At 29.1% G+C, this 23,172-nt stretch overlaps 2 protein-coding genes and 1 long non-coding RNA gene across 5 annotated transcripts in view; 2 read left to right on the plus strand and 1 right to left on the minus strand.

The window, feature by feature from the left end:
- Positions 1-14,106, plus strand: part of CCAP-R (Crustacean cardioactive peptide receptor) — a 73,879-nt gene extending 59,773 nt beyond the window's left edge. For 2 of the 3 annotated variants that reach the window (XM_089074572.1, XM_089074573.1), the window contains 4 exons: positions 810-904; positions 1,185-1,437; positions 9,486-9,666; positions 10,038-14,106. In XM_089074572.1, the coding sequence (XP_088930698.1) occupies positions 810-904; positions 1,185-1,437; positions 9,486-9,666; positions 10,038-10,233 (725 nt within the window). In that variant the 3' untranslated portion in view covers positions 10,234-14,106. The remainder of the gene's footprint in view (positions 1-809; positions 905-1,184; positions 1,438-9,485; positions 9,667-10,037) is intronic. The other variant, XM_089074574.1, reaches the window with a different exon arrangement.
- Positions 9,366-20,596, minus strand: LOC148937082 (uncharacterized). Its single transcript, XR_016138746.1, has 3 exons — positions 20,082-20,596; positions 18,218-18,334; positions 9,366-10,195 (listed from the first exon to the last, which is right to left on the minus strand). It is a non-coding gene; the product is annotated as an uncharacterized LOC148937082 (long non-coding RNA).
- Positions 15,559-21,176, plus strand: LOC148937083 (uncharacterized). Its single transcript, XM_089074575.1, is given in 8 exon segments — positions 15,559-15,824; positions 16,103-16,162; positions 16,715-16,925; positions 17,028-17,111; positions 17,298-17,480; positions 18,319-18,520; positions 19,703-19,785; positions 20,922-21,176. Coding segments are annotated over 8 exon segments (1,200 nt in total). The 5' UTR covers positions 15,559-15,670; the 3' UTR covers positions 21,145-21,176.
- The last annotated feature ends 1,996 nt before the right edge of the window (positions 21,177-23,172 follow it).

The following is a 23,172-nucleotide window of genomic DNA, read 5'->3' on the forward strand; positions in this document are numbered from 1 at the left end:
AGAGACACGAGAGAACATGATTAAATCACAGGGTTATTACAATATTAAATCAATCGGATTTACTTTAATTCTTATTATGTCCAATCCATCATATTATGAATCCCTTTATGCTAATTCTTTTAATTATTGACGAATAATGATCATCAATCGCGTACCATAATTACAGTACAGTAGCAGAAATAATAGACTTGTGCTAATAATATACGTTGTGAAATATTTTTTTATTTCGATCTCAAGCCAAGAAAATTACTGACCGTACTAATTATACACTGTTGAAAATGACAGAGGAGCAAACAATGCTCATGAAGATAAAAATAACATTGTAATATAAAATTATTATGTGTACATTATTTCCTATATTGCTCCATGAAGTCAGATAAATGACTTGATATGTTGTGATCATGTCATATCACGGTACATTGCTGTTTTAGATTCCAAGTTGCATTACAGCTAACCGTAGACATTTTCGTCTTTTCGATTTTTCAAACCGATTTCGCGAGCCGTCACGAGCACCGTTCTCTATTGCATTTTCTTGCATTTCCTTTTCGTTTTTCCAAATTGCTAGCTGTCGTAAAACTCGACATTTACGAAAATAATCACATTTCTTTCATAGGTAGCGTTCAAAGTTGCGCATGCCTGCACATCGATTTTTTTATAAAAATATGTTTATTACCAATTTAAATCGAAAATTCCTTACGTCACAATTTTAATATTCGTTTGGCACAATTATTTTCGTTAACACGATGATCTTTGATCTATTGAACATAAAATCGAACCTGTAACCTGATAGATATTAATTTTGATCATAGGGTGGAGAGCTCGAGCTCTGGTAATTACGGCTTGGGCTCTGTCAGCATTATTCAGCATGCCAATCATATTTCTATACGAAGAAAAACGAATACAGGTACATGTGCCTTTCTTGGATATCAAAATCATTCAAAAACTCATTGACATTTCGCGGTATTTTTATTAAAGAAGAAAATAAGCTTTAAGTGCTTTTGCTTTTGCTTGTTTGAATATTATATTTTCAGAACGCTAAAGAAAGCAATGCATACATTTCTAGACAAAGAATCATTTTCAGTATTTTCGAAAGAATTTCTTTTTTTTTTTTTTTGATTTTCGAAATATTCGAATTTATTCGATAGCTCGCAAGTCAAACGTAATCACAAACGATCGTTTTACAGGACACGCCACAGTGCTGGATCGACTTGGATCCGACTCAATGGAAGATCTACATGAGCCTGGTGAGTTTCAGTCTCTTTATAGCGCCCACTCTGATAATAGGAGGCTGTTACACGGTCATTGTGGTCACGATATGGTCGCAAGGGGCAGCGTTACGTCAGGGACCTACCAGAGATACACGGAGGGCGTCTTCGAGAGGTCTCATTCCCAGAGCGAAAATTAAGACCGTAAAAATGACCTTCGTCATAGTGTTCGGTAAGATACAAATCACTTACAAAAGTATAAAAAGTCGTTCTTAAAACGGTAAAATGGTATTATTTAATTAACATCATAAAGAAGCGGGTGACTCTTTATGGAGAAATATGGAGAATAATTTCTTAATTCAGATTTATTTCCCAAAAATTGTAAACTTAAGCTTTAAACATAATTGTGCGGCAGAAAGTAGTTTTAATTTTCATTATTATATGCAAGATTTGCTTTAAGTTATATATATTAGCGTCTGGTGTATGTGATTTTACGATCACCCTTACTCCTGCGTCAGATCGTATAATTATAAAGAAAACGTTTAAGCTCCAATAAATATCTGCTTTAAGACATGGGTATTTATTTATTTTTTTTTTTCTTTGATGTACACGAATACTTTGTCGTGAACGACAATAACGGAAAGACGGCGGCGTCTGCTTCGCGGTAGTAAAAAGTAGTAACCTCGTATCTAGCTTTTCCTACATCTTGATACGAAATCGGTGAACCGTTTTATTTGCGCGGTGTAAAAGACGCACCGCAGGAAGATAAGTGGCTTGCTACTCGATATCCTTATGCGGATCTTGTAAAGACAGAAAAAATTGTATATGAAAAAGAAACAAATAATCCGAGAGAAATAATCCGAGACTAAACTAGATGAAAAATATGGAATTAAATACTATTGTTTTACGAATTAAACGATGAAATTCGTCATTTCATTAACTGATTCATAGTTTATAATTTAATTAATTAATATAATTTAGTATTTAAATAATGAGACTATTTGACATAAAAAAAGAATTACTTTATAATGTCTAAAATAAGAAGCTCAGGAAAGTGCTCTTCTAGAGATCTTTTTTTTTTAAAAGAGATATATCAAACAGATATTTTGATAGTTTTATTTTGAATCTCATAAATGTTCTCGTAAACCGTGTTTATGACATTTTTATAGTGCCATCAGTCTTGTGTAGCACATGGAATTTCAATCCAAAATTATTTCAAAAACATAAAAGCTTTAAATGAGACAGTTACTTTGATTCATCATATATTATGTCAAAACATATTGATATGATATGATTTTAAATCATATCATGTTCTTAACTATAATGTATCTAAATGTGTACGCTCGTAAAATAGCTGAGTTTTATTATCATTTATATGTCCTAAGTGAAATAATCATTCTTCTTCGTTAGCAATTACATGTGCGTCTCAATTACATGTTCTCCTTATTCGGATTAATTTTCTTGACGGTCATGATCATGATCGAGGAACATTGACAAGATCTTCCATGGAAATAGCGGAAATAGCTTATCCCTTCAATGTTAGAGGAGACACGTGCACGTGGGATCACCGGAGCTAATCAGATTCGCTTCCTGTAACGCCGACTACGGCAGAATTTCCTTTTTTTAGCTGACGACGAGAGTGGTCGTGTCATCGGCACACGATAGAGAAACCTACGGAATTCCCTTTACGTATTTTCCGAAATCAGAGAATCTCTGCGAAAGCGAGAAAACGTGAAACGAAGAAAGCTACGCATGCTGCGTGAATATCGCATCGTAACGAATGTCGCAACGTATTCTTGTCTTACGATTTGAGATTACGCTATACGCATAATGTATCGCGCGTTGCAATTGCAATTGCGCTCGCCGGTGATGCATTTTTTCCGTGCCTCAAAATAAAGGATCCGTATATTTTCATTTATGGATAAAAATCCTTCTATTTGACCGAAATAAAAAATAGACATCTTTATTTCATATTTATTATACTAATATATATTTTCTGTTATTAAATTATTTTTTATCACTGCTACATTTTTCGCATACTATTACTATTGTAACAATAGAGAAGAGATTATTTATAAATAATTATATTATCGCGGTTGTTAATACAATTTTATGAAAAAAACCGAAAGTTAAACAGAATCAATACATCTCAAAAAAAAAATGTCACGAGCTTCTTATATTTTAATTTTAAAATTTCTCGAAAAATTTTCTGTTTAAAATTACATCTCTTTTTAAAACAAATAAAATTCTAAAGGATCATGTTTTATACTCCGAAAGTAATAATTTTAATATGAAATAAATATCTCAAAATCATTACGAGCAGGCACAAAATGCTTTTTTTTCTTTTTAATAATAATAAGAGTTAAACAATATACATGATATACGCAATCAATTTTCTATCAAAACTTTATATTACAATACTTTATACAAAAAGAAATTATGTTCTTTTTTTTATATTATAATAGTTTCACTCTCGCATTTATGAGAATAAAATTTTTATCAAATAAACTTATTTCAACAATTTATTTCGAAACTTTAGAAACGGCATGTCGGATCAAAGGTTACGTTATAGTCCGTAAGATACGTAATGATGTATATTATATTTATACATTAATAATATCTTCGTTCGTAATAATTCTTCTCGACATAATAGATATGTTTATTCATCATTTGTAAAGGAGACGCACAATGCAATCATTCATTACGTTCTTTCAAAATGTTTATATGTACATTCTGATCGGCTATTAAAATGGTGTGTATACTCGTTGCGAATAACGAATCGGACAAATCATTGAATTATGTTTAATCAAATTTTTCGATCATCGCATGACAATATACCACACACATTTTCCAGTTCAACAAATCGTAACAATATGCGAAAATATAAAATATTTCTACCGGAAAGTTTCTATTGAGAGAAACATCGTATGGATGAGTTTTACTAAAATTCTAGATACTCGATAATTTTACGAAATAAATTTCACAATTATATGTTTAATAAATGAAACAATTATATTCAATTATGTAAATTCCTAACAATGTGCTTTTAATAAGCTATAAACATGGTTATATTTATCAAAAAATTAGATATAAGAGCTATTTATTTTATGCGTTACATGTGTAAAATACTTGTTTATCCAGCTTTCCTTTAATTTCTATTATTATATTATTAAGAAACATAAAATTATATTGAGAAATTCTATATTCACCATATATATATGAAAAGAATGTAGTTAAATAACAACACGATTGCAATTACAACACGATAAATAAAAAGTAAGTTGAGAGAGAATAATATTAAGGAAACAATTAACATTTAAGGAAACAAAGTAATGAAAAGCATAGAGCAAGCATCGAGAACGAGGATCGATTTCACGACAATAGAAGCGATAAGCGGACATATTTACAGACAGCTCAAAACTAGCAAAAAAATTTCCTATTATTGCTTTTACGTAATTATATACGAAAGCTCGTAGCGAACGAATTAATTAACAACATTATTTAATGCAGAATTTATTTTATAGTTATCATATTTATTTGTTTAGAGAATATACATGATAACAACATGAAGAGTAAGAGTTGCGGAGTTTGAACCTGATACCAACTGACCACCAAATTGGTTATTTTGGTATTGAGCCACCCTAAATTTCTCAAATTGATTAATAACATAATATTCAACCATCTTACAAGACTTCTCTTTTTATAATAGATATTTCTACCAAATCACAGATATAGCATTTCCGAAATTATAAACATTGTTAAACAATTACATTATTGTTCTATTACTTACATATCGTCAATGTATTAGTAATGTTATTGGAAAACTAGAAGAACTGGCGTAAATGTCCTCAAACGCGAAATGGATTAGCCGCGAAAACTGTTTAAAAGTATTCTGTTTTTTTTTTTTTAAAAGTTATCTACCGTGCATCAGATGTTTCTCCTTTTTCATTTGTTTTGGGGACTTTGTCCTGCTCATAGTTTTCCAATATCGATGTTAGACTGGCAGTTCTTAAGTTTTTTTTTTTTTTTTGGTCACGAATGTATTGAAAAATGAAGAAAAGAATATATATCCCATCCCTAATAGTATCCATCAATATAAAACTTCTTAACAACGTCTGACTTTAATTTCGTCGAGAAATTGTCTGATAAATTTAATAATCGACTTTTCCTTGGCGAAATTATATAATAAATTCCCAATTTTAAATGAAAATAAAAGTATTGTGTTTGATATGTTAATATCAATCCTCAATAAATTATCAAATTTTTTTATGCTATTACTACAAATTACTTCGTAATTAATTAATATTATATTTTAATTAAATATTAAATATTAAATATTATATTATATTATATTTGAATATTAAAAAATTGATTAATTGAATAGAAATGATAATAAACAACTATCATTAATAGTTGTTTATCAATAACTGTATTAATAAATACATTAAATGCCAAACAATAGTATGAAGAGAAGGATATTTAGAGAAAATCTGCATTTTTTTGCATGATTTGAACGTTTTATTAAACGCGATTCGATAAAGAGATAACTATTCAATATATTTTTATAGTTACGGATATAGGAAATACTTGTAGATGAATCCATTGAATTGTTTATTAAAACGATAGAAATTTATTCTTTTTCGGAAAACGATTTTTCTAATATTAATTTTGATATTATAAAATTATATATATAGTACGAAGTATCTCACGATATCTGTCATGATTATGATTTTTGAAAATGTTTCTATATATAGAGTTTGACAAAAAATGAAATATATGACATCGTTTGTCAAATTTTAAAAAACACTTCTCTTTCACACAAATAATACTTTATTATCTTTATCATTTTTTGTAAACTCTATCTGTGAAATATTTCCTATCACTTTTGTATTTATGTTTGCAAGTTTGTGCTATAAATTTCAGACGATCGGTGTATCTGATAATTAATATTCTGCATTATATCATTAGATATCGGAATGTGTCAATAAATGTGTCACCAAATCGATATAAGCTTGTGTGCAGGTGTATCCTGATATGCGCAATAAATCGATAGATAAATGCACATATTCCAGGATTAAACATTAATACTAATTTATTTGTATATATATATATAAATAAATTAGTATTAATGTTTAATCCTGGAATATTTAATCCTGGAACCTAACCTGCACACAACTTACTCGATTTAGTGACACATTTATATATATATATATATATACACATATACTAAAATATACATACATATATTATGGATCTATGAGATATACTTATTTGTGTAATGTTTTATATTCTTAAGTGAATATATACATCTATATGAATACGTCATAATTTTTCATAGATCTATTAATTTAAAAATTTCTTTGACTCACCGATACGATGCGCAACAGCGGAGTTGAAACTATGTTGAAACTGCGTCGGTCTGCAAAATTCAAATACAAAATGCAAATTATAATATTATATAGAATGAGGCATAATAAAATGTAAAATTAATAAAACAAATCTGAATATGAAATTAAAATAAATCATATTTCTAAAAGTAATTATATAAGTTAATTTTTTCTTATCTTTTAAATAGATATTTAACATAAAATAATTTAATTTTTAAACGTAATTTAAAAAAAATTGTTTTTGTTAAGTATAAATTTTTTTATAATTATTAAATAAATGAAAGTTTTTTTCTTTTTAATTCTTATATATATTTAATTATCGAGTAAACGATTCAAAGTAATATAAACATTAATTCTACAAGTAACAAATAATATATATGTATATGAAATTGCTTACCTCATCGTTGCTCCGCCGTTGCCCGATGCTACCCTGAGCCTCCTTCCTTTCTCCTTCCGTTTTGATTCTTCTTTTTTACTCTTGCACTCACGAAAACACAATAAATTCACTAACTGTTAAATATAACTATCGCATGTGTTTCGTAATATTTCCAACGTTAATTGCGCTTGTTTCTACTGTGATGTAACAATAAAATAACGCGAAGTATGTATGATTGTATAAATTATTATTCGATTCGCTGGATATGCGCAACTCCTAAATTAACGCGTAAATCTCATAAAAGACGCGCTATCCCATCATTAATAAACGCTAGCTATCCCATCTTTTTCTTACATAACGATTTGATTGACTACGCGCATCACTCGTGCTTTCAATTTAAAAAATAACGCGCGAATACACTCAAATTTGAAGTCGAAAAAGTTGAGTAAAGATCTGAAGCGCGATAAGAATTGCTTTCGAAAGCAGTTAGATAATTATCGCATCTTGCGACGAAAGAGTGAATCCACAGTTCCCTCGCGTGATTTCCTTGTCTCAAAGGTATCTGCGCAGGACATAACCGATATCTAGATACGTTTACGAATCATAGGAACTAATCGCGGCAGATGACGATAATAGCTAATTGTTCGTAAGGACCGAGCGCGCTTTGTCGTAGCACCTCGCTCGCTCGCGTCCTCGGCGATAATGACGACGAAACACGGCTCGCGACCTACGCATTCGAGTCACGGCATGCGAATGATAACGCGGTCTCGTGTAAACACACAACGGTAAGCCTACCGTGTTGCGTTGCTTATCATAAACAAATGTCGAGGCCGCACGCTTGCCGAATATTTACGTACGGTTTTACGTTTCAATAAGCTATTTCGATGAATCGATTATCGCCATTTTAAAATAACGATCGATATACATATTTGATTTTATTAAAAAGAAAAGCTATATAATCTGTGTCAGAAATAATTAAAATTTGCTGTTTACAATTAATTGATTGCTGTAATGTATGTAGTGTTTATGTATATGAAATTCAAAGGTAAAATCAGCTGAGGAAATCAATGGAAATCAATAACTGATGATGACGGATTATGCATGCAATACTATGTGAATTCTATATGATGTGATGTTCTTCAATTTTAACCGCTTATAGTTTGAGAATTATTGTTTGTAACTTATTGATATTTTCAAATTAAAATTTTTTTGTTTTTATTTATTAATAAATCTACAGAATAAGTCATTAAAATATTATACAATGTATACATGTATATAGCGTACTAATTTTAATGACACATTTTAGAGATTAATCAAAGTCGAAAATGGAATTTGCATTTTCACTTATTTGTAGTAACATTAACATAGAAATTTAAACTTATACTACGATACAACTATTATACAATACATATGTACGTTAATAATAATGATAATGCAATATCAATACAATGATACTTTACGATGATATTGCATTCTAGAATTAAAATTTTATTTATTAATTTTGCAAATATATAAAATATAAATTCATTTTTTAAAATGATAAGTAATTAAATGCTAAGTAATATAAATTACTTAGAATTATAATAAAATTAATTTTATTTCAATATACATATACGAAAAAATAAAAATGAGATAAACTGATTTTATAACTGATTTTATAACTGATCATATCTTTTTACGCAAATATTTATTCCATCTGTCTAAATATATTACATATTACATGTATATAGGATGTTTGATTAATGGTATCGCTTATGTATAGGTACGATGAGAAAAAGTTTCTTTAGATTTAGAGAAAATAAAATTTATTTTTTTAAAGACATTTCTCAGTTCAGTTTGATCCGTTCTATCTGCACAAGCAATGTATCTTAGGAATCGTATATCTTGTATATATCACAGATAAAAAATTCATTATTATATTTCATATTGTTTGTTTCCTAAATCTATATTGTAAACTATTATTTTGTATTATTTTTTCATTTTCCCGAGATATTATTGTTTTATATTGTTTTATATTTTCCTCGTACAAAAAAAAATAGAAAAAATAGCGAATATGTGCTATCTCTAAAATAGTAGCCGCCACATAAATCAGAGCGTGATCCAAAGAGACAAATGGACCGTTTCGTTATTTTAAGTTCGTTAGGTTCGTTATCTAAAATGGAATTGGCACAAACTTGGATCTATCGCTTTGTCAGGACTCTCGGAGTGCTCTCGTAATTTAAGATAGAAATGGTAACTCTTGATTAAAAGCTATATGAATAGTCGTGTTCTATTTGTAATGTAGTAAAAGTGATGTTACAATTATTGCTGGATTTTTTACCAAGTCGTGATTTATTACATGAATAATTTATTTCGATCAAATTATTGTTTTGATTACCTTTTATCTTTTTCTTTCAATTTTATTTTCATATTTTCTGAATATGCGATCACAAATGCAATACATTCTTATCTCAATTTTTCTTCATCGACGTTATATTAATTAAATCTGATGTAAGGGAGCTTGATTTTTCGTTTCAGTGTTTATCCTTTGCTGGAGTCCATATATAGTCTTCGATCTTCTTCAAGTTTATGGACATGTGCCAAAGACTCAAACAAATATCGCAGTCGCTACTTTTATACAAAGTTTGACACCGCTCAATTCGGCTGCAAATCCAATCATCTATTGCCTCTTCAGTACTCCATTTTGCAAGACCGTACGGTGAGTTAATTGAACATAAATTACAATAGTTATATTATCATAATATATTTTACAATAATTATAATTGTCTTATGTAATATATTAATTCTGCTTCTGAATTTATTTATGATATGTAAGATGTTTCTTGTTTAGATTTGAAACGAAAATGATCACGAAAGTGCTAATATTAAGCAATGTTAAAACATCAACAGTAAAATTCTGTTTTATAAAAACAATCATAGAGTCGCAGAATTTCTAGATTTTCTTTTATATGACATCTTGAGTTTCCCGTCGCACATTCAAACCAACAACACTTTGCGAATATGGCGACATTTCCTCAGTAGTTTTTCGCCACAGAATTTCTCCGTTAAACAGCAATTGTTGCTCGGTAGGAACATGCAGGCAATCTCCTGGATTTCGGGATGGTGCCCGACGAATTCGCATCACTGCTTCGGCACCGGGGCGACGAATAACAGCACGAGAACAACCGTGACGACATCCTTGACGGCCCATTCCTCCCGTAGAAGTGGACACTTTACCATGTTGCACTCTACGTCACGAAAACGCGTTATGGTGTCTCTGGTTTAAATCGTGATTTTCGCGAAAAGATTGCATCGATTTTCTTTGCAGATTGATATCTTGAGATCAATATCCGGATCGGATTTGATAGCTTATTTGCTAGCAATTGAATCATTGCAGAGAGAACGTAAGTCTACCTTCTCTTTTATAAATAAAGAAAGATTAATAATTTGTTTTCTGATAAGCTTTATATTTTATTTTAAAATAAATAGCGATCAAATATATTAGAACTATATTTTTTCTTTATAATAATTTTGCAAATAGAGAAGAATCGATTAACAAACGATTGCGAGAACTTTACTTGTTAAAAAGTTTTTGCTTTTGTGATATGTTTAGTGCATCATTTATATATATATTTTGCAATGACCAATTTTTAAAGATTGCAGAAATATATACACTTTCAATAATGCGCGAATATCAATTTAACAATTATTTTAATTTAGAAATAAGATTAATTAATTAGTAATCTAAGTTGATGTCTCTTTAATTCTGCAGTAATTAATAATTTTTACATTTCTATGCGTAAAATATATCAACTACTATAAATGGATCTCAAGATATGTTTTATGTAATACGACATAAATTTACTATACTTTATTGTAAAAAGATCGAAAATATTCATGTGAAAAGATCGAAAACATTCGTGTTAGTCATGTTATAATTATATCGCAAAAGTCTTCACTTTTTATTTGATTAGAAACGGTTAATAATTACATGTAATTAACTGAAGATGAAAGCTAGCACTCGGATAGCAAATGTTTATATTCACTTAACTTAGTTGTAATATTGTGTATAGTTTTTTTATATTGAAAATATGACATATGTCTGGATATGTATACAAGCATCTCAAAACTCTCATTACTAAATTATTAAACTAATGCCATTTATTCCGCATGCAATTTGCATAATCAAATTGTTATCATTTTCAAATTTAGTAATTGAAAATAGAGAATTATTTATAAATTAAAATATAAAAAAACTTTAATATATAAATAAATAAATAACAAAATTTTATTATATACTTAATTTCAAGTAGATGTTACATGTTAATAGATAATTTCAATTTCAATTTTAATATTTAATATTAAAAATTGTTCTAAATTTCAATAAATTTTTAACTAACATAAAAGCAATCTAAATTTTAGCAATCTAATTTTAAGATAAAATTTACTGAACATTTTCAGATTTATTTTAATAAACTTTTCTTAACAAGAAGTTGATTTAATATTAATTAACTGTAATTTAAGAGAAAAATATTGTTTTGAAATACTTTGTATAGAATTATCATATTTTATTACGTAATAAATAAAGAGAGAACAAGAGAGAAAGAGAAAGAAAGAGAGAGGGGGAGAGGAAAAGCTAGAAGAAAAAAAAGAGAAAAAGATTCCATCTTGTAATAAATAAAAATTATACGAGGCCGATATAGCGACAAAGGCAGCTAACAATTACTTTTTTCATAATTTTATCTGCGATGAATTTCCTAACTTCCTCGCACCGTCCAATAACAAAGGACTGATAAAACTAGGTCTTTTCCCTAATATACATAGATTAATTCACAAAGTGCGCAAAAGAAATTCTCTTTTATTTATCATTATAAATTTGTTCTCATTTGTCATCATTTATAAATGTTCTAAATTTCTTAAAGTTTACTTTTTATTATAAAATGTCATTATGTCAATATCACGTAACAGTATTATTAATAAAAGTCATTATTTTGTTCGTAATTCAAACTAATGTCCTAAAATATTAATATATAATATTTGTCTATTATTCATCTATTTTATTGTTTCTTTCGATTAGATAGATATACAAACTTTTATTTAAATATAAAATATATAAATAATAGAAATATAAATTAAAAAGTCACTTTTTTTAGGAGAAAAATTATTTTTAAAAAGAGACCAAAATCACGTAGTTATGCACTTTCAAAATAAATTAAACAAATAAATATAAATAAATCAAATTAATACTTATACGTAAAGTAACATACAACTCTGGTGTTTAATACAATATGTTTAAACAATACAATATTTCTTATCTCAAAAATGTGTAAATTATTTATTTGAAGCTATTTTTTTACCATAATGTAGATTGTATTCTTGCAATAATCATGTTAATAAGTGGATCTAATTCAGAGCTTATTTTTTTTTATTATGACAATGTAAAAGTATATTAAAATAGAAAATCTTAAACTCTCCTGTTATATTTTTCTTCTCATAAAAATAAAAATTAGACTTAAGAAAAAATCATTAAAAATAATTATAAAGCAAAATGTAGCCTAAAATGATTGTGTAAGCGCGTCGATAATATTGTAACCATTGATATCAGTATTAAGGGAACATTTGAAGTGCGATAATAATATATATGTTTCCTGTTATTCGTGCGATTTATTAATCAGATTAGATAGATTTATTTTTCGGGCTCGATCGATTATTAAAGATATCTTTTATCCTCTTCTGCTATCTTCGACATAAATTTTAATTTTCGGGAATACATAACAATTCTTTAAGATAATAAATTATAAGATAATCTGTATGTATGTATGAATAAAAAAAACATTTTTTTTATAAAAAAAATACGTAATTTTTAAACAACTCTTAATATATTACACATTGTGTGTGTATTTATTTATTTTAATATTAATATGTTATTTTTTTGCGTATCTTTAAGAAATAAATAAAATGAATATGTGCTTTCGATCAGGGTAAAAGATATCTATCCGCAGCCATCGAACAGCCTATGTGGAAAATAATACGCTCAAAGTATACGTGTACATACGCATCTATATGTATAGTATAATAAGATGAACGAAACTATCATATGTGTGTGTGTATATATATATATATATATATATATATATTTCCGTAATATAATATATACATAATGATGTGTAATATATTAATGTGTAATATATTCCTTTCGCGAGCGCTATAACATCCTGTGATCTATCTGCGTTAAAATCTAATGGCAACACATTTTTCCGATAAATGTAACGGAATCTATACGCTAGTAAATGATGGAATAAATAAAATATTTATGATAAATAGAGAGATATACTTAAAACAAATATACAAAATCATCTAGGATAACATATATAATATTCGTCCCTATAAAGTTATGTTTCCGCTATTAGACAAATATGATATGATATCTGTTCGATTGCTGTTAATATTTTTAGAGGGAAAATTTCAATTAAATCTATGCAAAATGAAAACATAAAAATAATGTCGACATTCTGTTATGCAACTAATTGCAATTAGTTAGAGGGACCGAATAATTACATATTATTTGCAATGTTTTTTTAAGTAAAAATGATGAGACTAGATCTAGGCGCAATCTTTTTTATTAACTGTCCAATAATTTATGTTGTTTTGTAACAACGGGGACGGCAAGAAACATTCTTTTACGATTGTGTGCAATGTATTTTTTTATTCTTTGCTAAGACTGATTTTTATAAAAATTCCTTGATATCTTGACGCTAATTTGTTGATAACTTGATATAAATATGCAAGCTTTTTATTTAATAACAAATTCCATTACATATTATAATTTTATGTATTTAATTGTTAATCTTATTTATTATTGATTTTCGAAACTTTTGTTTATATCTTCATTAAATTTTGATTGTCATATTGCAGAACTAAGATTTCCATGCGCAAATTATACGTACAATAAGTACAACGATGTATATGTAATGTAAACCTTTTAAACGCGCAAATATGTGGACTGGTATGTACTTATAATTCTATTATTATTAATTGCAATGTGTGAAAAAGGAAGATATAAATTATTACAACGTAACATTGTTTGTATACTTCGATAATGGATACTGTTTGTAGATAAAAGTGAATAAAGCTATAAATTATTTAATGCAATCTTTAATTCCAGACATTATAATTTATGAAGCGTAATAATAATCTTACTCTTCTGTTTTATTTTTTCCCTTCTTTAATTATATATAAATATATTATTAGCAAATAATTTAATATGGTTTTCACTGTAATATTAATAATGTTAATAATGTGGATATAAATACCATATGTATAGCGAATTAAATTTGATATTTCAAGCAGAAATTCAAGCTAAATTAAATTGAGTTTATCATAGTCATATATATTAAATAAAACATTTCACATGTTTGCTGCTTACGTCACAAATATGAAAAAGAAATAAGAATAAAAGAATTAAGTTATACTTTTAACAAAAAATCGGGGATTCAAATTTTTAAATATATTTTAAGCTTTTTTTACTTAAATTTTTTATGATATGTAATATGCATTTCGCGCAAATGTGTAGCATCACGAACACGATGACGTTAAATCGCATGGCTAAAACGCGGCGTTGCCTTGTTTGGATGAAATAAAATTTCTCTCGTTCTCTTAGTCTGCTTTTACTGCTTGCATAATCATAGCTGTAAAGACCAACGGCGCCGGGATGAGTCAAATGCGGTCGGAATAATCGTTTCACGCTCTTCATTCTTCAGAGAGATATCTGTGCCATTTCATTTCGGCGATATTATCTACGTGATCTTCATATCCGGAGAAACATTGAACTTAACTTCTCCATGTTACTTTATTCAATTTGAAACAGTTAGCCAAAACTTCTTAATTTTAAATTGTAATTATGAATAACATACAATCTGTTTATATAAAACAAAATCTGTGGAGAGAATACAATTTTTGTAGCAGCAAAAAAGTAATTTCTTTTAAATAATAAGCAATGCTTTTATGCTAATTGTAAATTTGCCTATTTATTAATAGTCGCGAATTCAGCCGCAAAAAATATTAGGAAACAAGAGAAGTAAACAAGATCAGTAACCAATAACCACGCGAGAAATTTAACGAAATTTCACGGTGGTAAATGTGGTTTACGGATTCTTTTCATTCTCATTCCTTTAACAAGAATATGTGAAGATTCAAGGGAAAGGGTTTTCGGTCGTTTAGTGAGGGACCTGCCGATCCCATGACCATCAGTTAGCAGTAATCATTATTTATTGCTCGTGAAGACAAGGGACAGAAAGAGGTGTCAGCATTCTAGTCTGATGATAGGGACAAAAGGGCGAAAGTTACTTCATTCTCGGTTAGAAGGGCGGAATAATTTGAAAGAATACGAATGCAGAGAAGTCGCTAAACCGAATTGTTACGTGACTTTCGCGTTCTCAATTTTTGTCGTTTCAAAAAAACGTGTTTAGAAAAAAAAAATGCTGGACTGTGTTTCGATTCTCCATCCGAGTGAACTCGTTGCGTTGGAGTGAAAGAGATACAGATAGAGTGAGATAAAGAGAGAAAGAAAGCATCCTTCCGGGTGAGAAATCCAAACGCAGCTCTCGCGAAAGATAACGCGTTTACTTTGTCACAAAGATTTTGTATAAAAAATACAAGAAAATTTTTTTCAGAATAGCGCATAGTTCAAAAATTACGCTTGAAACGGGGTGATATTTGCCAATATGATCAGCAAGAACGCGATGTCGTGCACTCGTTATCGAACAATGGACCCTCGGCAAGATCGATTGCACTTGGATTTCAAGTATCCTCACAGCTGCTGTACGAGCTGCCATACATCTACTGTCAAAAGTCCTTGTTCTGAAGTCTGCAGCAATAGTACGTAATCCTTTACATATCAAGAAAAGCCTAGTAAAAATAAAATTTATATTATTTTCATAATTTATACTGATTGATTAAAATTGATTTAAATGATTGATTAAAATTGAAAAAGGATTAAAGGATTTTCTTATTAATATTTGATTTAATTAGCTACATTGTTTTACTTTTAAATTATAAAACTATTAAATGTTAGTTTTATATTATATATTTTTAAAATTATATGTAAATTTAAATGTGAAATAAATTTATTCATCTTTTAGGAAGTGATTCCGGAGGTCACTCAAATTGGAAGTTGTCTCATTTAAACAAAAGTAATAATGAGACATTTAGAGAAGGTAAAAAGGAATTAATACGAAAACTTATTAGTTTTAAATACATATAAATACATTTTTAATTTGGAGATTTAAAAAAATGAATAAGTTACAGTTACTTTCTTAAAGAAACAGAAAAAATTTTAAGTTATATTTTTGTATCTAGAAGCTAAAATATATACTGATTATATTACAAGATACTTTACAAGACAATTTTGACTCTTTGATATAACAGTATAATTTAATCACAAATATTATTTAATGATTATCTTTTTATTATATTATTTTACTATATTATATAATCATCTTTTTATTAATAATTATTGTCTAAAATAATATTAAGCATATAATTGTTATTTAAACAAAATCTGCAAAAATGGCAAAGGAACAAGCTCTGAGCATCAGATCATAGAGTTGACTCGTTTCTTAATTTAATCAAATTATCAATTCCTGCATACGGTGCAATCGAACCGCCGTCTCTCCGTCTTTAATCGTACGTTTCGAACAATGCGACCCGAAGCGTGTCAGTCGCAGAGGCGCACGAATATTAATTTAGCTCGGAATCCCGAGTCGTAGGCAGAGGCGATCCGCCGTTTCCAGACTCCGGCGTACAAATGGGGAGAATCACGAGTACACACATGTACGAAGCGACGAGGCATCGTGAATCGGCGCCGGTAATCTCGATCGAGAGACTACAAGTTCGTCTAAAGCTCTTGGAAAATAGTAATGCGATGCTACATCTTAGAAATCGCGATCTTGTCGCGGAAAACAAGGTCCTGGTGAAGCGGTGAGATTACCATCACGATTAATTACATGTTACATAAATGTGCTGGGTGCGATATATAACATTCGCATTTCGACAAATTGCTTCGAGGTAAACAATGTATAGGCTCGGAGAGGATGCGAGCAAAATGGAGAGCTTGCAAGAGAACATATCGCTGTTACAAGACAAATTGAGTAACGAGAAGATCAAGTTGACTGAATTATTGGCGAAACAAACGGTAAGAATAATAAATTTAAAATGAGGAGAAAATTATTGTATAAGAAGACTATACAAGAATTTCAGAAAATTCAAAATTCTAATTATTATTGTGGATTTACACGTACATAATACATCATGTAAAATATTAAAAAATTTGCAAAATTTTCAAGTATAAAGTTAGATTTTTTTTATCTAACTTAAAAAATAGGAAAAGGCCTGTCTGGAAAACAAATGCACGTCCTCGACAAATATAGTTTCTAAAATCGATTGCGGATTACAAATTTGGGAAACTTGCAAAGATTGTCACGGAGAATTGGAGGGATGCCAAAGGGAATCACTTATGCGGATCACTATCACGAAGTAAGTTTTCCAACAAGATTGAAACTAGATGAATCTATTACATATCTTGATTATGCGAGAAATAAGAGAGATACACATGCAAACAAAATCTCTCGCAGTTCAAACTCTTAGATCAACATTCTAAAATAAAAATATAAAGCTTTAATTAAACATTTTAATTGTCACAATTACAAATTATATTCTTAGTATTCGAATAACAGAACGACAAATAGAATAATATAATAATGAAATTTTTAATAATATATACTCATATATTCATATATTTAAACTATATATATAATCATGTTTTCATTCAATTAAAAACAAAAAGACATGATATTAAATAAATCTTAAGAATCAATCTTTCTATTTATTATATTATATATTTTCAATCGTGATTTAATTGAGAAACTCGGACAAAATTTATTTTAAAATAGAAATAAAATAAAACAGAATAAAAAACAATTATTTAAATCACAAATTATTATGGGAAAAACATCATATAAAAAAATTTTTTTTAATTAATTATTGTTTTTTTCACTCATTTATCATTTTTTAAATATATTTTTGTAAAGCTCGTTCCAAACAATTTTATTTGAAAATTTCCTTCAACAAAATAATTTGCTAGACGCAAATAAAATCGAAAGGCATAACTTTTGAACTTCGTAAATTCCTGTCTTTTGCCGGGATAATTGAAAAATGACAATTGATATAGTGATAGTGATTAATCTAAGTTCTAAGTAATTCGTTTATCTTACCTTACCCCTTATTGTACCGCTCGGCGGTTTACCCTCCTATCCGCGATTCGATCCACCGATTGTTCATAACTCGTCCGCCCGGCAATCCTTGGTGCGATTAGGTCGGAATTTGAGTTACTGGAAAAGGATATGCGGATTTTGAGGGATGCCGTAATCGCTCGAGAAGAAGCCTGGGATAAAGCGGTAGAACGCGAGCGGGATTGCCAGCATCAATTAGCACGATTGACCGCGGAGGCCATCACCGCACGTCATCTTTGCGAAACTCGCCAGGACGAACTTCGCGCGGTTACGGATACTTTGACGGTAATACCGATAATCGAATTTTGATAGCATATCGGAAATTAGAATACTAGATTGACGTGTAAATAAATGTGTCATATTAATGAGCAACCCAAATTGATATTTTACCTCTACATTTGACCTCATCTTTAAAATATTTACATTCTAAGAAATTGTAATAAGTTTAATTTACAGAATGGGAATTTAACTCTTATTTTATGTACATCTGAAATAAGTAATAAACAAACGATTTTTCGATTTGAGATTTAATGAAGAAGTTTCCGATTATTTTGAATAAAATTTTGTATAAAATTTTATTTTTAACTGTTTGTTTCTTAATCTTAAATTCTTAAAATGTTCTTAATTTCTTAAATTATTTAAATATTATTATATTTATATAACTGTTTTTAATATTATTATATCTAAAGTCTTTATTCTTACTTATATTCTTAGATATTTATTAAATTATATTTATATAACAGATACTTATTTTGTAATATTTTAAGTGGATCATTTCTATATTTATAAATTACGCATTCTCAATTATTAAAAAAAAATCTACTATACTTGATAGATTACTTGTAGATAATTTATACTGTACGAGATACGATAATCTGTATGAGAATTTGTGCTTAAGATTTTGATAATGTTAAAAAAATAATAAAATAATATTTAGTAAATTCTGCCAAAAATTCTCGTTTGAATTTAAAAAAAAAATTTTATTTGTAATATTTATTTTAAATGTAAAATTTCAACTCAATTTCTATATAAATTATAAATATATTTAACTTTTAGAATCTATAAAACATTTTAAAAGGATTAAAAATAGGAATAATAATTTTAACTAGAAAATTTTCATATTAAAGAAATTAAATATCTCTATATAACTTTCAGCCTCGATGTAGCTTATCATTTTGTTTACATGCGTAGCACACGATATGGGAATTTGATTTTTTATAATTTATTCCATATGTTAAAAGATATTTTTGTAAAACATTTTATGATTACTACAAATTAGCAATTATATTTAGCGCGGAATACTTGAAAATTATCGCAATATGATATTTATTATCGTGATATACGTCGCGATATAGTTGACAATGGAGTTGATATATATATAAATAATTCACGTTTTTAAGAGAATTATTTTAATTAATATAGGAATAGCTAAATTTGTTTTGCATCATAAGCATCTTTCGTTTCTAGGAAAAAGAGTTGGAATTAAAAGTGATGCAGAAAGAAATACTATATCTGAACAATTTAATTGCGAAGCTACATCGATGTCAGAAGTGAGTTAGACTCAATTACATTCATTTGCAAAAAGCTCATCTTTCTCTATCGCCCATTCAGAGACTTTATTGCCGATAGACCTATGTTATATTAACGCTCATTATGCGCTTTCAACGTTTGCAATAAAAATTGTAAAATATCTTTGATGAGTTTCCGGTTGGTGTCATAATATATGAAAAGTGCAAACGTAACAATCGCGCTTGTAAAATATTTATGGCAAAAGAAATCGAAATGCAACGAGACGCTCGCAAACAATGGCATGGCAAATACATCGAGGTTGGAAACGAGGACTTACCTTGATTAATTCGTTGAAACAATCTATTGATCATGGACTTCATATTCTCCTTATGTTTCCAACATGCCTTCGCAATACTCCGATAATAGGAACAATGCGAAACACTCGTTTATAAATCGATTATCTCCGCAATCCGATTACGGAATAAATGCGATTCCACTTTGAACGCCGCGAGAGATAGCTATGAAGTTGCCGCGGTATTGCAGTGTGGTGAATGCGGAGGTCACGTGACCTCCTTCCTTCGCGCGTTTTTGTGACAAAATTTAAGAAAAGCGCGATAAACGTTTATCTCTCAAATGATACTTCAATCGAGAGAATAGCGAAACCTTGCATCTTTTATGTCTATTTTATAAAATAACTTTGTAGCTTACAAAGATAAAGTAATTTGTCGCATTCGATGCAATGGTCACGTGACCTTCTTTCGCGCAAAAATTGCGGCATTTAAAAATTAGCCGCAGAAAGAAAATAATGGCGCAATAAATGTTTGTTTTTGAGAATATTTCGATCGAAAGCGTCAATGAATCTTACATCCTCTAGATTTTACAAAAATGCTTCACATATGATATTATAAGAAAAGATTAACTATGATAATTTAAAAATTAAAATGAATAGAGTTATTGAGTACAATTAAGGAGCTTGATTTCTATCTAATACCTAACTCGAAGGAGATTTAAGTTTTAAGTTTTAAGTTTTAAATTTTAAGTTTTAAGATTTAAGTTTTAAGAATTAATTAAAAGTTTCGTCTTTTGGAAAGTTTATTTCTTTTCTTGCTGTAATTTGCAACCGTTGCGATTCTGTATAATGCATCGCGCGACTTCGGTGAGCTCATTTCTATTTCAGAGACCTCGAAGAAAACGCGGGCAAGGGTGCAAGTTTCAACATTAGCGAAAAGGATCAAAGATGCATTGAGGAAATTGCGCGGCGCGTACGAAACTCCAAGAGCAAATCGAAGACGAAGTCCAAGTGCACTTCGGATAAATACTCGCGTTCGAATTCAAGTAGCCCCCGTGAGAGTAAGAACGACAAGGATCAGGCAGGTTCCTCGGAGGATCGTCGCAATTAAATTTGTGATTTCGTAAATAAGCGTATTACCGTCTATTACATAGACTTATTGCGTGGGCTTTCATGATTTAGCGTTGCTATGTATTCTCGCAAGGCTAGTTAAAACTGACTCAGGCAAGCACGTCCGTTTAAGTTCTTTATCTAATGTCAGTACCATGGATTTTGTACAATTTTTCTTAAAATAAAAGCAACACAATTCTCGGCCTTAATATGATCTTAATATTTCATTGTTTCATTTACACAGCTTAAATTTACTTTAAAATAATTTGTTCTATTGTTAAAAAATACTTGCAAAGCGTCCTGAGTTAAAATTTTTGTTTTGTTTGATTTCAGAATAATCTTTTAATCTACTTTAATACTTTAAACAGTCAGATCAATTTCTCTTGATTCTATTTAATCTACTTAGCTTCTATTTAGAATCACAAATTTTATTAAAAACAGCTAAAAATTTTTTTCAAATCTCTAAAGAAAATATTATTTGTTTATTTATTTCAAATGTAAAGATGTAGGAGCTCAATTCCTACATAAATTAAACCTGAATTAGTTTTTTAGAATTTACAAAATAATGGAATTGAAAATAGAAGTAAAATTTCGATTCGCTATTTCAAAAAGACTATTAAAATTTAGAGAAACACTATATATATTTAAATAAATCTTTTGTTATTTTGACATTTCTGTTTCTACAACGATTCTCTTTACGCTGGACAGAATCGAAACTGGAATTGAAGATTGAAACTCGATGAAAACTTATAAGTGCTTTAACAAGCTATACCGCATGTACCGGACAGCGATGAATAAATCGTGATGAATAAACCGACGTTTTGCATGACCGAGCCGAGATATTTGAATCGAAAATGCGATAATGATCAATCGCGTATCTGCGATCATTTTAATATATCATCAGAAACTTTGTGACAAATTGATTCTCTTTCGATATATGGACGTTCTTCCTTGCTATTTACAATTATCTCGTATTATCGTATTACTATTTTTACATCTCTTTTATTGAAGTAAAAAAATATATAGAAAAGAAAGACGTAAAATTGAAAAAAGCAAAAAAATATAATTTTTTTCTTTTAGACATTACTCAGAAGTAACTCACTTTCTAATCGGTTTTATTTCCGAATTGCGAATAGTGGCGCTATCTGTGACGTGGGAAGTGAACAAAGATCTAAATGTTGACGATTGTCGATCTAGGCATTTGAAACGAAATTAGAAAGAGTGTTTTTTTTTTTTTATTTCGAAGTGTTTCGAAAGTCTTATCTATTGTCTTATTTTGCGATTTTTGTTTAAGGGCAATTTGTCGTATTTTTGCGATTATTTCTCTTTCGTAAATAGAGATTTCGTGCATTTTGTCCACAGTTAGTGGAAATTCGTTCGCTTTATTGGCCTTGGCATTCGCAAGCGTCCGAGTGATGTGCTCAGAATTAAACTCGCGGAATTTAATCGAAATTGTGTGGCTCGCAGGATCGTCGGCAACCTCGGTGACATTGACAAGGATAAATAAACGACACCATGCCTTTTATCATCGCATCTGAAATCGCAGGCGGTTGCCTGTAAATAAGTCTTGGCGAAGCCATATATAAAACGCGATTATTAAAAATCCGATTATTTAATGACCGAGGTATTAATTTTCACCTTAATCAACAAATCAACAAATCTATTTAAAAGTTCTTGCAAAGAGCTACGTGGCAATATTACACGTCTAACGAATTGCTTAATTTTTTTTATAAATTATAGAATAGAACATTTATCTATCATCGTGATGCTGTTAAAATCCTCGAATCGAGTTGAGTCTATCGAACTGGATCAATGATACCAGTGAAAGTCCCACGAAATTTGTTAGGAATATAAAATCAATATTCAAGTATAATTTTTTACTATCAGAAAACAGAGTTATCATGTAAACATAGAAAGTGATCACGTGAGTGAAACCCAATGATTAGAGTCACGGATCTAAGTAATCTATACATAAATACAAAACATTTCTGAGATCATCCCGAATGTGCTTAAAAACACTCCTCAGGGC

This window comes from Pogonomyrmex barbatus, unplaced genomic scaffold (genome assembly GCF_055798465.1).
Source record: "Pogonomyrmex barbatus isolate J1 unplaced genomic scaffold, ASM5579846v1 scaffold17, whole genome shotgun sequence".
Classification (NCBI taxonomy): domain Eukaryota; kingdom Metazoa; phylum Arthropoda; class Insecta; order Hymenoptera; family Formicidae; genus Pogonomyrmex; species Pogonomyrmex barbatus.